We start from the raw sequence: 16,765 nt of genomic DNA, 5'->3' as shown, positions 1-16,765 counted from the left end.
GACCAATCGGTGCGAAGGTTTCTTTTTGTGGCAGTGAACGTCACAAACCGAGTAAAAATATAGCAATTTACGAGCGCTTCTTGGTAAATAAAAATAATTTGTTCATGGTATTGATGAGGTTTACGTTTTTCATCATGAAACGTGTGCGAGTTGCACTGGCGGTGAGTGACTTAACGAATTTTGTTTACTTCGGTTGACCCATTTATGCCGCTAGGTGGGACGTCGTACGCTAACTTCGCGTTGCGGCCAAAATACACACTCAAGTTCCTCGCACAGTCGGAGCGCTGTCTCTTTTAAGAATCTGAATTGTCGCCGGAATCCCTCGTCTGTCAACTCAAAGGCGTCTTGTCGACGTCGAGGTTGTCGCTGTCTATCACTGAGGCTCGCTAAAAGCACGATAACAGGCGCAACAGGCACCGCGCACGCCGTCATTTTGCTCCGAGTGCCGCGATCTCGCCCGTGCACACGGCACGCACAGGCTCTGCACACAGCACACCGCGCTTCGGATCAGACCGAAGCAGCGCGCGCGGCTTCGCTTCGTAGCAGACGACAAATTCGGTTTTCGCGTGATTGACATGTGCGTGACGTCATCAAAAAATGCGTTCGCGCCCTGAGGCGATGGCGTCACCCAGGCGGCGACCAATCGCTGCACGCAAACCGAATCCTTCGAAAACCGAAGCGTTACAGAATACGGCCCCTGGTGTTCGCCAGGCAACTGTCGCCGCTTGTTCGTCCTGTGAAGTCCTGAGGTATAGCGTGTGCGTGTTTTCCGTTCGTTTATCATGCGCCAGCCAGTGATTGTCACGTCAGTTCTAGCGTGCATGTTGTCATGGTTGGGCATTCGCTGTCACTGCATCGACTTGTAGCTTATCTCCCACTGCCGACACGCATGTATCTAGATAACTTGCAGCATATACTGCTGGGTCACAATATCACATTGTCAATGGCTGGGCGAGTACCGAGCCGGGAAACCGCAGACTGTGTGCATGCGTATGTGTAGTTTGTTCGTGTAACATACTCAGTACTAAGCGGCCGTGCCGTCTCAGCAGCCTCTATCGACAAGTATAATAGCGTGAAAATGAACAAGAACCTTATTGCCTGCGGATTTTTCACCGGTTTCCGCGCTGATTCTTTGCCGAGCGTTTTAACCTTCTGTTCGGTTCTTAATCATAGGACGCCGTCGCACCATCTCAAGAGCCGCCAGCCGACACACCGAAGCCCAAGGCAGTGAAAAGCACGGAATCGAAGATAGCATTACCGGTGAGGATTTTCTTCTGCGCTTGCATCGCCTCATTTCTCGACGTTGAATATGACGATATGGAACACGCGAGCGGGTGCTGCCCGGCACTTGCGTAAGCGATGGCAATGATGCCCAGGGGAGTCATTGGTGAGCTCACGCTCCTACAGCGCGCCCAGAGATTTCGTTTATATGCTGCAAGATGAATGGCAGGCTGGTTGCGCTAAAAAAGTCTGCAATTTATCATAAGTCAAAGGAACTATTTCGGGAAGGTGGGACCATTTATTGTTTTACAGAGGCTGTTTGCCGGTCGAAGGAAGACTTGAAATATAGTTGGCTGTAACTCAGAAAAGTTGTGTATACAGAATGCATGTAGACTTCACAAAATGTTCTAAATGAAATAAAAAGAAAATAAAGAAAGGAAAAGCTGGCGCAGCAGATTTAATGGTATTGTTGAGGTGCGAAGCAGTTCGCTAGATTTTCTTTCATTACCGCGGGCCGAAGCAAGGGACGCAGTATCGAAATAAGTTACGTAGAAATCAGGGAGACATAGTGGTATTATAGGAACAAACTTTCAATCAGTAAGCTTTCGTTGAATGAAATCCGCTATTAGTGGGTTTAGCCTCCATACTATACTAGACAAAGGTTCACAGGAATATTGACGCTTGAAGTGATCGACGGTGGTCGAACGAGATATGTCTTGGGAGCCAACGTTTCGACATGGGGACTCTTCTTCGCCAAGGCTGACGAAGACGACGCCCACCTGTCAAAACTATCATTCGCAGTATATACACTGTGGCAGATAGCACCTTTCCATTTCAAGCGTTGGAACAATCAAGTTGTTCAAATTGACGGCGGGGCAAGCGGCGCCCCGCTGCTTTGGCCCGCACGTGCCACGCCAAGTTGCTGTGCGCTATGTCACATTGGCGTGGTCATGTAGGTCATGATAATGACCCAGCGAAAAGGGTTAACACTCAAAAACCACTGAAATGTGTTCGGACGTGGGTAGTAAGCGAAGGAAACACTAAATGATGCTACTTGAAGTCACAGTCATGAGCATGACTCAGCAATAATGACAATGACTCAGCGAAAAAGATTAACACTCAGAAACCACTGGAATGGGTTCGGACGTGGGTACTAAGTGAAGGAAACGCTAAAGGTTGGTGATAGAAGTCATAGTCATGAGCATGACTCAGCAATAACGTCAATGACTCAGCGAAAAAAGATTAACACTCAAAAGCCACTGAAATTGGTTCTCACGTGGGTACTAAGGGAAGGAAACATTAAAGTATGATGGTAGAAGTCATAGTCATGACCTCGACTGAGCAAAAATGATGACTCGGCGAAAAAAACATTAACACTCATAAACCACTGGAATGGGATCGGACGTGGGCACTAAGTGAAGGAAACACAAAAGGATGATGGTAGAAGTGATAATCATGGGCATGACTCAGCAAAAATCACAATGACTCAGCGAAAAAAAAAGATTAACTCATAAACCACTGAAATGGGTTCGGACGTGGGCACTAAGCGAAGGAAACACTAAAGGATGCTGCTAGAAGTCATAGTCATATGACTCGGCAAAAATGACAATGACTAAGCGAAAAAAAACATTACCACTCAAAAACCACTAGAATGGGTTCGGACGTGGGCACTAAGTGAAGGAAACACAAAAGGATAATGGTAGAAGTTATAATCATGGGAATGACTCAGCAAAAATGACAATGACTCAGCGAAAAAAATTGATTAACACTCATAAACCACTGGAATGGGTTCGGACGTGGGTACTAAGTGAAGGAAACAATAAAGGATGATGGTAGAAATCATAGTCATGAGCATGACTAAGGACTTCGCCTTAAGGTCTCTTAGGTGTAGCTAAAGGGACTCCTAAGGAATCATTACATGAATGTCATGTAGGTCGTGAAAGAGCCGCCTGCGTCTTGGTGCTCTCATGGTCGTTTGGTTAACTTGGTAGGCTCCCCGCACACTGCTTCGCATAACATCGATTCCCACGGGCGTGGGATCTGCCGACTTTTTGTTTTGTTTTACGCAGTGTGTCATATAGATGCTAGATACACAGACCAAAGTAGGGCAAATAGCCAAGAAGTGCTCTCGCATTAAAGAAATATAGCGAGTTCATCTCAGTGGTTAGTGGTGACTGTAGCAAGGAACAGCCGAGTGTAGAGAGAGAACCGAATTTCTCATCCAGTCTCGTATCCGCCGCACCGAAAATACCCTCCGATGGCAAATTGATGGTAAATTCGGGTGGCCTCCGGTGGCAAATTGATGGCAAATTCTTGCAAGTCGGATAGCAAGACGATCCAGATCCGATGCAGAGAAAGCATGCACCACCCGAAGGGCGCGGTTCACTTTCCTGAGCAGGGAGAGAACAAATTGCGTGGGCCGAGGGGAACTTTGGTGATGCCAGGGTGATGCCCGACTGCACGCCGCCGCATCAGACAGCATCACGATGAGCGCAAGATAGACAATAAATAGTGGACTTTGAAAGCGACCGCTACAGTGATCGCTTCTTGAAAGACAGTCCCACGCCAGCACAGCAAGTTTTCAGCACTATATCATAAGATGCTGTCACTGCTTGCCTCTCGATTCAAAAGAACTGAGGGTGTCGCTAGCAAATGCAAGCGTCGCCATCGTCAACGTGAGGCTCACAAAGCACGACATCACTTTTGCGAAACTGAAACAGCTGAGACGACACCCGCAAAGACGCGCTGACGGAAGCTGCTTAGCGCTCACGCGACTGGAAACAGACCGGATCTCGCAATTGCCATGGCATCGTCGGTGCATTCCTGGGCGCTCCAAGTATGGTTTCAGCGATTGGAAAGAAACAATCAAATGTAGTCGGAGTGGCCTTTTTCGACCATGCACCCGAACAAGCTGGCTATCTATGGAGCGCTCCGAAACGAGCACCCGATGATTGCATTAGTGGAACGGTCGGCGCTCGCGCTTTAACCTTCATTTATACCGCACGACTGCAAATATCTTCCATTGCTGACGCCTAGCTGTCTCATTGAGGAAGGGCACCCTGAGGACGTCGTACTTTCTGACGATTCACTCCACAAATTCTTTTCGCCTTTTGTCATTGGATTGAACGTGGCTATATATAGAAGGCCACCGCGCCGCCCTTATCGCTGAGATCGGGCACTCGGCACCGTGCACGTTATATAATAAAAAAAAGAAAAGAAAAAAAAAGTTGCAGTGGCTTAGCTAGGCTATGCCAGGATATACGTAGCGTTAGCAAAGGTTCAGCTGAGTATTCTTAGCTTTCCTGGTTGTCTCCTACGCTCAACCGCTAATTGCCAGGCAACTACTTCGGGATCCGATGAGTCAAGCTTCTCCGTTCTTCTGCGCTGTTGAGCAGCATTTGCGCTCTCCTTCTCCATGGCTATACCACACTGGCAAACGCCAGTCAGAAGCGCAGCGGCTCCAGCGCAGTGTCAGACGGCGACTGCACAGCGAGCGCGCGCCGGCGCCAGTGCGTCTACCACGGCTACGACGTCACTCCTCTGGAATGTGCAGACCGGCGGCGGTGAGTCGCGCGCGGCGGCGGCGGAGTGCGCGAGAGGTGCCAGCTCCGGTGGCTCCGGTGCGCAAGCCGTGTGACATCACTGATCCTTGCGCATGCGCAGCACGGCTCTTGATGTGCCGCGCGAAACGGGCTTGGCTAGGCCAGTGTAGCTAACGCTACAAAAAAAGGAACAGGGGTGGGGCATGAAATGAAACATTACAAAATTCGGGCCCTGACGCATTGCGCGGCTGGATGAGAGCCATCGGCACTCGCCTTTCCCATGTTGTTTTCAACCAGATGGGATTGCTGCTTAAGGCTGATTCACGCTATACGCCGACACGAGTGCGATTTTGGTCTGCCGACTGATGACGCGAGCAGTTTACAGGACGGAAAAAGGCTGTGGTCACGGTTTAAAGGAAGGAAAACGCTGTCGCCAACAGTCGGCAGACCAAAGTCGCTGCCGTGTCGGTCTGGTGTGAATTAGCCTTTAGTGGTCTGACGAGAAACGACGTACACTCGGTCTGTTGTGGTCGATGGCGGGCTAACAAAACGTTATCAACGTTAGCGTCGCGTCATTTTTGTTGCGGGGTTTACGCTGGAATTGTTCACTGCCGCCCTTCATGTTTCTCGGCGTATCGGTACGACGCTTCAGGCCGGAGAAGTAGCAGCCTCCAAGTCGAACCGCCTCCAAGCGGAGCAGCCGGAGCGGCAGCTGCCGCGGGGCGATGAACTGTCCTGGAACCCGACGCCCGCTCCGGCCGAGGTGTCCCCCGCGTGGCAGCCCGAGCAGTTGGTTGGCGTGTGTGAAGCCCCCAGCAAGGACGATCGAAACTGCCTCCAACCTGCGTTACTGGCGAGCATCGCGGCGCTCATGCTGACCCTGATCGGGGCCGCCTATTACGTCCGGGTGGTGTCCTCGGCCCCGTGTTCGTCGCCGGCCTGCCAGCGACACCGCGCGCTACTGGACGCCAACCTGAACGCGTCGGTACCGCCCTGCCGGGACTTCTACGGATATGTCTGCGGTCGCTGGGAGGCGGCGCATGGCCTGTCTGTCGGGGACACCATCTACAAAGAGTGAGTATGGCCTCCACCTTTCACTCTGCATTCCTACGGGGGAGGGAAGGCTTGCAGGGGAGGGAAGGCTTGTTTAGAGTTAATAACGTTTTTCTTTTGCAATGTTCTGAATAGGCTCTCTTGCGTCAGTTGAATTAGGTCGGCATTGATCCATAGCTTTCCATTTCGTTTTGCTCGTTACTTCGAACACTACGTAACTTTGGGTGAGTGAGGGTATATACAATTCTTAAAGATCAACCATAGCTCATTAATATGTAGGGAATCAGCTAAACACTCGAACGATAAGTAGCGTTCGTCCAACTGTTTTGAAATGTCTGTGTAGTTTGCTTTGTGGTAAAGATAAATTGTACGGGACTCACTAATTTTTGGGGGTGGAGAAGCAATAGCCAATCTAGTAACAACAACGTCATGGTCACTTATACCGGGAATAACACTAACGTTTAACACATAATCTGGGACATTTCAAAACAACACCCCTGCTGTCCCGCTCGTTATGTATTTTGTATTTGCGCAAATGAAACCTCTGTACCCGTGAATGATTACTGCCAGATGTGTGGAGCGAAGGTACTCAAGGTAAAGGTTGCTGAGATAGGTAAGGTCTACATTCCAATTTTCTCTCGCGAGGAAACTGGGATCATTTTTGACGAAATGGCTCGTGAAAATTCCGAGCTTAATGGAATAATAATTGCTGTATTTTAACGTCTCAAAGCTGAACAGAGGACTACTAAGTTCTTCACAGTAGTTGACTCGTGTACTTGTGACTTTGAAATGTCACGGCAGGGCTCAGCGATTGAAACGCGATACTCGGACCGCATGGCGGCCGGCGCTTTTTGCAATAGCTCTAGGTGATCGCTGTGGGTCTGAACCATGTCAGAATGCATCACAAAAACTCTCGCTTTCATGTGGGACGAAAATGTATCAGCTTGATATCCCCAGCGCCCACCTGTGGCGCAAGAAATTACGAGGCACCGACGCGCTCCTGGTGTCGAGTTTCAGTCGCAGCGCACTGTACACGAAGCTGATGGCAGCGCGATACAGTGGTGTTGCTTAGAGGCGTTATCATGACATGAGCGAATATTACTCCGGCATATGTAACTCCGGCCTTCACTGCTTTCCCTCATGTGTAAGTTACCTGCTTTCTTTCGCGAACATAGTTACCCGCAGCAGTGTGCGTTGTTGGGAGAGTTAGTAAATATTTGAATGTTAGAAACGAGCACAAAGATAACCGGGACGAGGAACCACACAGGACAGGTGGTTCATAGGAGATCACCTGTCCTGTGTACATCCTCGTTCCTGTCATTTTTGCGCTTATTTCTAACGTCCTAAATTACGCACAGCATACACAGCGACGGCTGTGAAATGAAGTGGCTAACAAGAGCAGAAACACACATAGCGAAACTCGGGGCGAATATGCACATTTTTTTTTATCGGAATAATTGGTTGCTATAGGCCGGCCGCTTCCGTGCATAATATGTTATGTTTTCCCGGTACCTGTGCTTACGTATTCTTTCACGAAACCTTGTAGCGCATGAATTGCTTTCTGGATACGGGACGAGACAGCTTCTTAAATTGAACATTACGTACTTGTATTCGGTAAAGGAGAATTCTAGAAATGTCGGTTGGCGTTATGTGCGAGCGCGCAGAGATAGAAAATGCACAAGTAACATGTTTACACTTTTTGGGATACACGCTCTCGCCCAGATTCATGACCAAAGTGGCGACTATGGCGAATAGGACGACAACTCCCCAACAAGGGCAGACCGCGGTGCAGAAAGCTGCCAGGCTGTATCAGTCTTGCGCGCACGTCCACACGCAAGACTTCAGCCACGTGAGCGAGGCACGGTCGTTGCTGGAAGACTGCGGCGTGCACTGGCCTGAGCTAACCAACACCTCACGCATTCTCCGCATCTTCGTCTCCATGGCTACCGCTTGGAGCTGGGCGAGCGTCCTCCAGTTCATCGTGCAGAGTAACGAGCGCGTCATAGTGAGGCCGTCGCCCTTCTTTTGGTCAGTGTTATCGGGAAGGCAGCGCATGCTTGAGAAGAGTGCCGGCGAAGATCACTACCGGATATACTTTGACAGCATGGTTGCCGCATTCGGCAGCGCCAGGACAAGAGCGTATTCCTACAGAGAACTCAGAGTGCTAGAGGACAAGGTGGTTCCTGCCCTGAAAGCTGCGCTCACGACACCGAAATGGACCACCCTGGAGGACAGCAGCTTGAACGAGATGGTGAACAAGACCCAGAACCCTCTCCAGAGTTCTGAATGGGAGAGCAGCATGCGGTCTAGCTTCAACTTCTCGGAAGGCTCGGTCTTATTCGTGAGCGTTGAGAACGTCAATTTCTTCAAGAGGTTCTTCGCGCTAGTCGTGAGCGAGAGCGAAAGCGTCATGGCCTATTACGTCGGCTGGGTGGTCGCGCAGGCTCTGTCATTGCTGACCAGTTCGGAAATCGTCACGAAGTACTTTGTGAGCGACGATGCCTTAGCGACCAGGGAACACGCGCTCTTCTGTGCAGACATCGCCCACGTGTACATGGGCTTGGCTTTCTACGCGGGTCACCTGAGCCGCGAAGTCACGAAGCGCGTGCTGGATGACATCCAGACCGTAGAAACCACCGTGCAGACGGCGCTTCGCATGCACCTCGGCTCGTCGCCTTGGTTCGCCGCCATTCCCGAGTCTATGCTGAAAGAAGCGGCACTGGTCAGCTCACTGCGACTACTGGAGACTCCAAACACCACGACGTTGGACAACATGTATCGTCTCTTTCCAGACATGGGTGACAACGTGTTCGACAACGTCCGTCTCGCGGCCGTGGCTCGCCGACTGACCTGAAGCCGACACATCCATGACGGAATTCGCGAGCCGTGGACGTGCGCGCTTCTCCTTCCACCCCGCCCACGGTCAGTTTGAACTTTTGCCCGCAGGTCCTAGAGAAGCCCTTCTACGAGCTGGGAGACCTGACGGCCGTCAAATACGCGACGCTGGGCGGCGAAGTGGCCGACGCCTTCTCTTCGGCCGCGTTCGCCGAAACGGCCGACAGGAAGCTTCAGCTGGCATTCACGCTCAAGTCGGCCTGCTTTTTCGGGAGCCAGGTGCTGTTGCGTCACCTCGAGCCGGAGCATATCGAGCTCGTGCGACGGGTGACTTCGCTCCGTCTGATATTGGGCGCCCTGGCGGAAGCTACCGACGGACGCCTGCAGACCGCCAGGCTTGCCGGCTACGAAGACTGGACGGACGTTGAGCTGCTTCTGGTCTTCTGGTGCTTCGTTCAGTGTGGTGGTCTCAACGGCCGCCGAAAGTGCAACGGGCCGCTTACCATCGTAGACGAGTTTTCGCGCGCCTTCGGCTGCAAACCAGGCGACCTTATGTACAGTGGACGTAGTTGCGCCATTGCGCGGTAAGCGTACACCGAGAGGAATAATGACGACGACGAAGGCGTGATTGGCGCTTGCTGTGTATAATATGTGGAATTGAGCGAATTATCAAGAATCGAGAGTTTGAAAATGGCGTCAACGACGTGCATCGCGGAGGAGTAAATGACCTGGAAAGATTGCTTGCAACCGCCGATCCTGCTATTTTTTGCGACGTGCTTTTCTTTACGTGCGGTGTTCTTGTTTTTGAAATTTGATTATGTAGCTCTACACATGCGTCCGCCAGTGTCACGTATTTGTTTCGGCAGGTGGCGGCTCCAGTTTCCTGCCGTTCGGGAAGAGGGAGCTAAGTTTTGGGAAATTACAAAGAAAACATTCAGTAGCAGCTGGTAGAGCTACTTTCCTACGGACGCAAAGTATACGTAGACGGAGTTTCCGATGATTAACTTTTGTTGTCTTGATTAATCGCACTTCTGATTCTCGTCTGATAATTATAAAGCAATATTGTACTCAACTAGTATTTCCACTTTCTTCTGAGTAATCATGTTCAAAATCAATTGTATGCCATTTCGGTGGGCTCTGTCATTACGTTCTTTGTTCATTGTGCTTCAGTATTTGACGTTCTTCTTTAGTGACGCGAGGATACGATTGACCTGTTCGCTTCAATAAATGACTATGCGTGGCAGCCAATTTGTTTTTGGCAAGGGTATAAACACGCACACGTGACAGCTATCATCAATTTACTACGTCGTTTTACCGCTATATAGCTGGTACGGTCAATCAACTCTGGTCGTTTTGATGCCCGCCGGTGCCGTCGTTGTAATCCCAAGATAATTTGCGAGAAATGTACAAAGAAACAAAAATCTCATTGTGCCGCAGGAATTCGAACTTGCGATCAACACATGGAGAGTCTGGAAAGATTCTACCTCTTAGCTACTCTGGCGACGCTACAACAGTGGAAAATACTGACCCTAGAAAGCGCGATTGCGCCAACAGCTGCCATTATTGCTAAACCCCGCTCTACATCTGCGTACTGGATGCAGAGCTGGCGTCCGCGCCTTCGTGATACGTCGCCTGTCCAGTTTCCGAGGCGGTCATAAATGAAAAAAATTAAGGCGAAAGCCTTAAATCTCTATATTTCAAGGTCGCTGTGAGGTACAGAAAAAGTGAGCTAGCTCGCCTCGCGCTTGCCTCGCGCTCGCGCGTTCGTCGTCTTCCACAGCTGGCTCCGACGCTAATCATCATGCCAGCGTTCCCATACTGCCCCTCGCACTCGCGCTGGGGAGGAGGAGGGAAATGACAGCAGCAGCTCAGGCGTTGAGGGAGCGCGGTGGCGGCGCTGGGGAGGAGAAGGGAAATGTCAACGGCGGCGCCCGTAGAACGTTCTGGAAACGGCGGCAGCACACTCGCAGCGCGCTCGCACGCCTTGTATGAGTCGCCGCCTGGGATCAGAGCTTCATTCCACAGTGCTATGGGTCCAACTATGCTTTCGCCTTCACATTCTTGGAAAGTTCTAAGCGTCCCCAGTAATTTTTTCTCTATTTAATGGCAATGATGATGATGTGGGTGTTGATGATGTGCTTTCAATATATGGCAATACCCACACGGGTGACGGGCCAGGAATCTGGGGGAGAGGGGTTGTTAATTGCAGTTGTTGTTGTGCCTTCAAAATATGACACGTACCCACAATGTGGGACGGGCCAAGAATCGGGTAGGTTTACGTTCAGTTAATAACTAACAATAAAGAAGTTAATAAAAAGATGTGACTGCGATTAAAATAGTTTTTGTGTAATAGAACAGTTAGACCAGATAAGTGGACAGTGAAACTTAAGAGAAATAATAAGAATATTGGTTGCAAAACTCTGAATGACAGTAATTTAAAATAATTACAATAGGAATAGTAAGGAAAGTAGGAATTATTATCGTATGCGTCTTATTTCATGGTTGAAAGCACTCACTGCGTCCCTGTGACCGTGAACCCAGTACCGTGGCACCAAAAGAGAGTAATAATTCAGCACTTAAATTTAAACCAAGTTTACTAAGTGGCGCTTCAAGAAGTCTTTTCCTTTGTAATATAAACCGACGACAGTGTAAATATAGTTTCTGTTTCCTGGCGGAATTGGCAAATGGGCGATATAACGAGAACAGACCTGTGTAAATATAGGTTTAGCTGGGGAATACCGCATAGTAACCTGGTAATTATACCCTCTAATTGTCTCGATGGACAATTCCAGTGACCTTACCAGGGAAACTTGAGGTGTTTGAGTTTTGTCGAGATTCTTATCGATTCGATGGAATCTCTGCGTATTGAAAGTTATCAGTGCCTAATCGCTGTGATGTATGCCGATACTGGGAGAGTAGAAATTATTGATTCATACGGTGATGCTCGCGCTAACGCGTCGGCCATTTCATTTAAATATAACCCGCAGTGACCTGGTATCTATAATAACCTAATAAAGTTTAGCTGCGAGGGAACAACTGATAGGAAAGCTTTTAGAACTGGTGAATTTGATGACGTTGTTATTGAAGTGCAGATGGAAAGAGAATTTGTTGTAATCACAGCAGCCACTGCTTTCAAAGGGAGTTTACGCCGTGTAAGAACCATCGCCAAAAGCTCAGCTTCAAATTTCGGAGTGAGATATGGAAGTATTAAAGAAAATGACCAGCCAAGTGAAGGTGAGAAAATACCTGCACCCGCCTTATCCTCACACATTGAAGCGTCCATAGCTATTAAGGTGTTAGTTTGTACGTGCGCGAGGTGATCTTGCAAACGGCTGTTTAAATACTTGAATGATTGAAATTTGGGATTTTTTGGGGGGAAATGTCATCATATTATGTCATCAAAACATTCTGATTTGAATAATTTGATAGAATTACATTTCGGTTAGGCACATTTAAAAGTCCTAATTTGCCTCTGCACAAAAAAAAAAAAATCTGTGAAGTTTGAAATCGAGGCCAATGTCCGAGAATAAAGATGATGATGATGATAAACCTCTGTCATGGCTCGTACCCGCTAAGGGGGATAGGCCAGGAATCGGGCGGCAGGAGGTAGCTCAAGAACATTTTTGTTTGGAAACGAGAAACGCAAAGAGAAAGAAAAAACCAAAGAAGATATTGTGATAACTAGACTAGTATGCGAGCGAGTTGTCGGACTAACTGAAGAGTGAACTTTAAGAGAGGTTACAATCAAGGAGAGAATAAATACAATGTTAATAAAAAGTTTAAGAAACCACTTTCAGTGAAAGAAATTCTGATCTGATAGGTAGAATAAAGCTACAATAATTAGCAGGGTAATCGTTTTGTTTCAGTTAAAGAATGGAACACTGCGCAACAAACGTCTCTGACTATATATAGCCTGGTGTCGAGACCCCAAATGATAGTATTACCGGTACAATTGATGCTAATCCAAATTTGCAGAGTGGAGCTTCGAGTAATATCCTTCTCTGGTTTGAAAAAAATGAGCTTGGTTGAAGGAACGCGTCTGCTTCGTCTTCATCAGAATGTTTCTTCTAGCGCTTGTCTTGTTCTAATGGTTACCGGATGGCACTGATGTCATCTTGTTTGCTTCAAGGATAGTGTGACGCCAATTAATGGGATAGCTCAAGTATAAATTTTGAGAAATTCCGAGGGAATCCAGCACTAAGAAACTGAAGGGTTGTTTTAGGGGAGAAACCAGTGGTTAAGTGCGGATAGGTAAGAGGAGGAGTAAAAGCCGAGTCTTTCCACTTGACCAACGGGAGGTTCAACTTCCACAAACTGAAAATGACTCACGCTTATTTTATTTCTCAAAAGGAGAAATAAAATACAACTTTCGCTCGCTCGCGCCAGCGAAAATTGCCCAACAAACACCGCGCGAAACAGTCTATAGCTCACTGCGTATTGTGTATTTCACCGGCCATAGCGTCATGACTTCGCGTTACGGGCGAAACTATTTTTTGTAGGCACCGATGATGTACAACTTAAAGCGTACAAAACAAAAGGTCATAAAGTATGGTTTAGCGTACAAACGTACCAATTTCTGCCTTTCATTGATGTGTGCATGCTAGTTTGTATATATGGAAGCCTACATCGCACAATATGTGGCACTTGGTCGTAAAACGTAAGAACTCAAGCAGAATTTTTCACACATTGCCTGTATTAGCCAAATCTATGTGGTTAGACGCGGAATTTTTTTTTAGTCGGATGACCGTTTTAGGAAATCGCGAGGCTACAAGATAAATTCGGGTACTGGGTTGTCTGCATGATCCGCCACTGTGTGGTGCCCCGTGATCTCCATCGCTGAGACTCCGAAATTCCTGTGAGCACACGAAATATGACGTCAGCCACTGCGTCCAACCAACCGATATCGTGATCAATGTGACGAAACAAATTATAAACCGGAGTCTGAATCGAAGCAACAAACTCACGTCTACGTATTGTTTTGTACCTAACCTGCGAATTCACAGGTATGATTTTATTGTATTTTATTTTACCTTTTGTATAAAACAACTCTGTTAGTTTAGCACGCAGGTATCAAGATTCTAAAAAGAAAATTTCGCAGAAAGCGCCGTAGATGACTGTCAAAGTAGGCGAATAGCCTTATGCGGTCCGCAGAAATCAAATGGACACACTAGCAGCGCTTCCGAAATATACTGCTGCCGTCGATAACAGTAACTGATGATAGTGGCCCAACTAATGTTTTGGTAGATGGCATGACAGCGTGACGCCGCCGACGATGGCGTGACGACAACGGCAACACGACCAACACGGCACGGCAACAGAATCAGGTCAGCGTGACACCAACGCTGCGACGACGCCGGCATGAGGACAACGGAGTGGCAAGTTGACAACGATGACGAGACAATGGTAGTGCTCCCGCGTTTTCTTCTTTGCTCGTTTACGTCGGGGAGGCCAGACACTCCTCCGACTACTCGCTGTAAAATCGCGCAGATCCCACGCGCTGTGGGAGTCGGCCTAAGCGAAGCTGCGGTGAACGGGCAAGACGAAACGTCGCATTTCGGCAAGAGATGCGCAGCGGTATTCGGCGACGCAGCCATCAGCCCACGTGGCAGAGCAACGTGACACAGCGCCCACCACCGACCACGACATCTAAACCTTCAGGCGCCGCACAGCTCTCGCACGAGAGAGTCTGACAGAGCTAGTTGGCGTTTGACGACGAACGCGCACCTCAACTCGGCTGCGCGATAGCACGTGCTCTTAGCAGCGGAATTCCGGCCGCCGACCACGAAAACGGGCGAGAGAGCCAAAGCTATTTGCTTTAATACGTTGCAAGGTGGTGAAAAGAATGACCTGCGTGCCATTTGCCACCACATTGTTTTAGAGCGCAGCTCTTAGGCGCCTGTTCCAGCGGCGAGCGTCGGCGTCGTACCTCGTAACCGAGCGAACGAGCACAGCGAAAGATGAGAGCGAACGCGGAGTGCAGTGGGCGACGAAAGACGTCGAAAGCGAAGATGGCGCGAGGAGGAAAGCGGAGGAGGGGGGTATGGCGAAAGCCTGAGAAAAAAAGCGTAGTGCCGCGCAAGACGGACTAGGGCGACGATGGCTACGAGATGGCGCCAGAGTAGTGCGCGTCGTTAGGGTGCCTCGATGCGCTCGCTCGCTCCCGCTCCGCTCGCGGGGGCGCGTGCATCGAGGCCCGCTACGCGTCGTCTGTTCACCAAAGCACTGCGTTTAAGGGGAGGTATGTCTGCGGCGGCTGCGGTAATTAGCGCCCACGCGTCAGCCCGTCTCGCGAACTCGCGCTGCGTCTCGCGACTGTCTCGCGCTGCGTCTATCGAGGCAGTCGCGCCACACTTCGCTTCGTATGGCACGTGCCGCACGAGACATTGTCCGCGCTAGCCAATATATCTCGAAATGAAAACACGCATAGAGATGCGCTCAAATTTCGCATTAGGGAGTATCGCAAGCGCCGGTGATTTTTTAAGGGATGCTCTCTCTCTCTCTCAGCAAATATATATATATATATATATATATATATAGAGGCTCGCTGGTTTTGTTTCAAACAAGGAGATCATTGGCTTACTTATGCTTAGAGGATGATAAATTCTGTTAATGTTACGTCAGCTTGTCCACTTATAACTGTCGTCAGGTGGGTTTGAATTATGCCAATATATTTTCTTTTGCTGCGTTTACTCTCGCGTTGCAGTTTATTCCATAAAACACAGACATTGCTGCGTACGGGCAGTCATATTCCTGGAATAGCAAAGAGGACAATACTTGAGAACTTTCCGGCAACAATCATGCTTATTTCCGCTCGCCGAGTGATTAGAGGCTTCGAAGTGCGAATAAGTGATCGTCTTGATTTCTTCCTATGGCAAAATTAGTGTCAAACAAAACAAGTATATAGATACAAATGAATCAGGACTACGTTTTTAGTTCGGCGCTGTGGTTTAGCGATTCCGTAAAACCATGAAGTTCATGCTCCCCATTGAATGCAGTCAGTGACGACCTAACGAATACAATAACAAAATGTTATCCGCAAACATTGGCACACTGCGTGTCTTTACACGTGCTCTCTTTCGTTTTCTTGTTTATTTTTATTGAAGGCTGCGTGAGCTAATTGCTGGGCCCAGTTAAGACAAAACAGCGATGCATGTTAAGCAAATGTAGACTTAACCGGCCAGTGGAAATGTTCTAAAAGCTTGAAATCCCAGCCACAGTCCTTCCGACGCGGAAAGTCTGAATAGTGTCCCCGGTAACCAAATGGCCGTTGCAGTGGTTCCATGTGTTACGTTCCCTTCGCCTGTACACCGCGTAGTACTCCATTATTTTAGTCATCTTCAACAGCAAGCAAACTTAAGAAGGCGTTTGTAAGCACAGCACTTGCGACAAGTAGAACTCGAGAATAAATTCATAACGCAAATATTCAAATATTCAGTGCTGGTCGCCCCTCTCTAGTTTGCGATTGTTTTCTGCGAGGGGAGGGGGATGGTGGACAGGAGCTTGTTATTCGAGGCTGAATCTCAGCACGCAGGCAAACACAAATATTGTTTTTCCAACAGACTAACGCCTTGAATGAGTGATGCAGAGCGGGTTTCCCAATCCTCTATCTCTCTTTCGTTTTCTTGTTTATTTTTATTGAAGGCTGCGTGAGCTAATTGCTGGGCCCAGTTAAGACAAAACAGCGATGCATGTTAAGCAAATGTAGACTTAACCGGCCAGTGGAAATGTTCTAAAAGCTTGAAATCCCAGCCACAGTCCTTCCGACGCGGAAAGTCTGAATAGTGTCCCCGGTAACCAAATGGCCGTTGCAGTGGTTCCATGTGTTACGTTCCCTTCGCCTGTACACCGCGTAGTACTCCATTATTTTAGTCATCTTCAACAGCAAGCAAACTTAAGAAGGCGTTTGTAAGCACAGCACTTGCGACAAGTAGAACTCGAGAATAAATTCATAACGCAAATATTCAAATATTCAGTGCTGGTCGCCCCTCTCTAGTTTGCGATTGTTTTCTGCGAGGGGAGGGGGATGGTGGACAGGAGCTTGTTATTCAAGGCTGAATCTCAGCACGCAGGCAAACACAAATATTGTTTTTCCAACAGACTAACGCCTTGAATGA

At 48.7% G+C, this 16,765-nt stretch overlaps 1 protein-coding gene across 1 annotated transcript; it reads left to right on the top strand.

Moving 5' to 3' along the window:
• The first annotated feature begins 711 nt into the window (after positions 1-711).
• LOC119456309 (neprilysin-1-like) lies at positions 712-9,887 on the top strand. The gene is made up of 3 exons (XM_037718007.2): positions 712-1,260; positions 5,416-5,837; positions 7,539-9,887. The coding sequence occupies exons 2-3, from the start codon at positions 5,635-5,637 to the stop codon at positions 8,668-8,670; spliced, it is 1,335 nt and encodes a 444-aa protein (XP_037573935.1). The 5' UTR covers positions 712-1,260; positions 5,416-5,634; the 3' UTR covers positions 8,671-9,887.
• Positions 9,888-16,765: the final 6,878 nt, after the last annotated feature.

This window comes from Dermacentor silvarum, chromosome 6, assembly GCF_013339745.2.
Source record: "Dermacentor silvarum isolate Dsil-2018 chromosome 6, BIME_Dsil_1.4, whole genome shotgun sequence".
In the NCBI taxonomy this organism is placed as follows: Eukaryota; Metazoa; Arthropoda; class Arachnida; order Ixodida; family Ixodidae; genus Dermacentor; species Dermacentor silvarum.
This window is presented reverse-complemented; position numbering and strand designations above follow the sequence as displayed.

Coding starts and splice junctions, on each gene's coding strand:
- LOC119456309 (XM_037718007.2), top strand. CDS start 5,635: ATGCTGACCCTGATCGGGGCCGCCTATTACGTCCGGGTGGTGTCCTCG. Junction 5,838..7,538: donor GGGGACACCATCTACAAAGA/GTGAGTATGGCC, acceptor GCTCTCGCCCAG/ATTCATGACCAAAGTGGCGA.